Genomic DNA, 3,132 nt, shown 5'->3' on the forward strand with positions numbered 1-3,132 from the left:
GGACAATGGGAGAGCGGCTAAAATTACCCTCTTGGGTCCTGGGCGGGCAGGATTCCTGAGCCCCTACCCCCGCCTCCGTCCCATCCTCCTCCAGCGTCGGCCTTGCTGGGCTCCCCCCAAGACCAGTCTTGGCCGTCTTCTTCCGGCCTGCACTGCCTGCACCTGTGCCGGGGAGCACCACACCCGCCTCCCAAGCCTGGCGCCCCCTCGGAGCGCTGCCCCAGACCCGGGCGGCGCGGGCAGAGCGGCCACCACAGTACAAGTCACAAGGGGAATGGCAGGACTGGTTCTGCTCCAGTCCTGGGAACTCTGCGTGGGAGGGAGTTTGTGAGTGCGGCCCAAATGCCACCTCCATACTGTGCCGTGGGATGCCAGGAAGTTGACGTTACGCTGCTCCGTAGCCTGCACTTCTGAGAGTCCTTCTGTTGATCTTTTTCTTCCCCCAGCCTCCTTTTGAAACCGGCCCAACTGAAATCCTCCTTTGGGGGAGGCTCAGGAGGAGAATGGGGAGAGAGGACGAGAGTGGGGGCATCCTCTCTCCATCGATTGAATGGAGAAAGATGGTGGGCGATGTGGCTGGGGGTAAGGGGACAAGCTGTAGTGTCCTGGCCGGAGATGAGCTGGGCAGGGAAGAGCCTGCTTGCCGCAGCTTCCCCAGGCCTGGCCTCCCCTTAAGGGTAGAGTCGGCCGCAGAGTCATTCCAAGCAGGATTTATGCTTAAAACAGCAAACTGCGTGGCAGCAAGGAGGGTTTTGAGGACAGAGCTTTCCGTCTCCCAACTTCTTGTCGGGACAGTGTGAGAAAGGGGTGAGCCAGTGCCGGCACCTGTGGAGGAAGAGGGGCGAGGGGAAGAGAGAGGTTAGGGAGAAGCACCGGAGAGGCTGGAGTTGGGGAGAAGCGTGCGGAGGAGCTGGAGAACAATGACACACCAACTCCTGCACCGCCTGTTTCCTGAAATACTAGTAGGACAGTCGCCCTGAACCACCCACTCTGCCCTGCCCCACCCCACCACCTTAGCGGCTTCTCGCGCCCCTTCCTCAACTCAGCGGCCCGCACCAAAAAAAGGAAATCAATATTAAGTTTGAAGAAGAAAAAAATCATAGTCTTAGTGCTGTTTACCCACTTCCTTCGAAAAGGCGTGTGGTGTGACCTGTTGCTGCGAGAGGGGATACAAAGGTTTCTCAGTGGCTGGCAGGCTGGCTGTGGGAGCCGCCTCCCCCTCCCTCCTTCCCCCTCCTCCCCCTGCCTCCCCCGCGCGGCCTGCGGCGCGGCAGACCCCGCCCCCTTTCATGCAAAACCCGGCGGCGAGGCTGGGCTCGAGTGGAGGAGCCGCCGCGCGCTGATTGGTCGCTCGAAACCCATTTATTCCCTGACAGCCCCCATCACATGGATGGTTGTCTATTAACTTGTTCAAAAAAGTATCAGGAGTTGTCAAGGCAGAGAAGAGAGTGTTTGCAAAAGGGGGAAAGTAGTTTGCTGCCTCTTTAAGACTAGGACTGAGAGAAAGAAGAGGAGAGAGAAAGAAAGGGAGAGAAGTTTGAGCCCCAGGCTTAAGCCTTTCCAAAAAATAATAATAACAATCATCGGCGGCGGCAGGATCGGCCAGAAGAGGAGGGAAGCGCTTTTTTTGATCCTGATTCCAGTTTGCTTCTCTCTCTCTTTTCTTCCCCCAAATTATTCTTCGCCTGATTTTTCTCGCGGAGCCCTGCGCTCTCGACACCCCCGCCCGCCTCCCCTCCTCCTCTCCCCCCGCCCGCGGGCCCCCCAAAGTCCCGGCAGGGCCGAGGGTCGGCGGCCGCCGGCGGGCCGGGCCCGCGCACAGCGCCCGCATGTACAACATGATGGAGACGGAGCTGAAGCCGCCTGGCCCGCAGCAAACTTCGGGGGGCGGCGGCGGCGGCGGCGGCGGCAACTCCACCGCGGCGGCGGCGGGAGGCAACCAGAAGAACAGCCCGGACCGCGTCAAGCGGCCCATGAACGCCTTCATGGTGTGGTCCCGCGGGCAGCGGCGCAAGATGGCCCAGGAGAATCCCAAGATGCACAACTCGGAGATCAGCAAGCGCCTGGGCGCGGAGTGGAAACTTTTGTCGGAGACGGAGAAGCGGCCGTTCATCGACGAGGCCAAGCGGCTGCGAGCGCTGCACATGAAGGAGCACCCGGATTATAAATACCGGCCCCGGCGGAAAACCAAGACGCTTATGAAGAAGGATAAGTACACGCTGCCCGGCGGGCTGCTGGCCCCGGGCGGCAACAGCATGGCGAGCGGGGTCGGGGTGGGCGCCGGCCTCGGCGCGGGCGTGAACCAGCGCATGGACAGCTACGCGCACATGAACGGCTGGAGCAACGGTAGCTACAGCATGATGCAGGACCAGCTGGGCTACCCGCAGCACCCGGGCCTCAACGCGCACGGAGCGGCGCAGATGCAGCCCATGCACCGCTACGACGTGAGCGCACTGCAGTACAACTCCATGACCAGCTCGCAGACCTACATGAACGGCTCGCCCACCTACAGCATGTCCTACTCGCAGCAGGGCACCCCTGGCATGGCGCTTGGCTCCATGGGCTCGGTGGTCAAGTCCGAGGCCAGCTCCAGCCCCCCCGTGGTTACCTCTTCCTCCCACTCCAGGGCGCCCTGCCAGGCCGGGGACCTCCGGGACATGATCAGCATGTACCTCCCCGGCGCCGAGGTGCCGGAGCCCGCTGCCCCCAGCAGACTTCACATGTCCCAGCACTACCAGAGCGGCCCGGTGCCCGGCACGGCCATTAACGGCACACTGCCCCTCTCTCACATGTGAGGGCCGGTCAGTGAACTAGAGGGGGGGAGAAATTTTCAAAGAAAAACGAGGGAAATGGGAGGAGAGTAAGAAACAGCATGGAGAAAAACCCGGTACGCTCAAAAAAAAAAAAAAAAAGAAAGAAAAAAGAAAAAAGAAAAAAAAAGTCATCACCCGCAGCAAATGACAGCTGCAAAAGAGAACACCAATCCCATCCACACTCACGCAAAAACCGCGATGCCGACGAGAAAACTTTTATGAGAGATCCTGGACTTCTTTTTGGGGGACTATTTTTGTACAGAGAAAACCAGGGGGGTGGGGTGGGGAGGGCGAGGGCATGGACCTTGTATAGATCTGG

General features: G+C 60.2%; 1 protein-coding gene across 1 annotated transcript; it reads left to right on the forward strand.

Moving 5' to 3' along the window:
- The first annotated feature begins 1,823 nt into the window (after positions 1-1,823).
- On the forward strand, positions 1,824-2,865 carry SOX2 (SRY-box transcription factor 2). Its single transcript, XM_026498020.4, has one exon. The coding sequence runs from the start codon at positions 1,830-1,832 to the stop codon at positions 2,793-2,795; it is 966 nt and encodes a 321-aa protein (XP_026353805.1). The 5' UTR covers positions 1,824-1,829; the 3' UTR covers positions 2,796-2,865.
- The last annotated feature ends 267 nt before the right edge of the window (positions 2,866-3,132 follow it).

The sequence above is a fragment of the Ursus arctos genome, unplaced genomic scaffold (genome assembly GCF_023065955.2).
Source record: "Ursus arctos isolate Adak ecotype North America unplaced genomic scaffold, UrsArc2.0 scaffold_4, whole genome shotgun sequence".
Lineage (NCBI taxonomy): Eukaryota > Metazoa > Chordata > Mammalia > Carnivora > Ursidae > Ursus > Ursus arctos.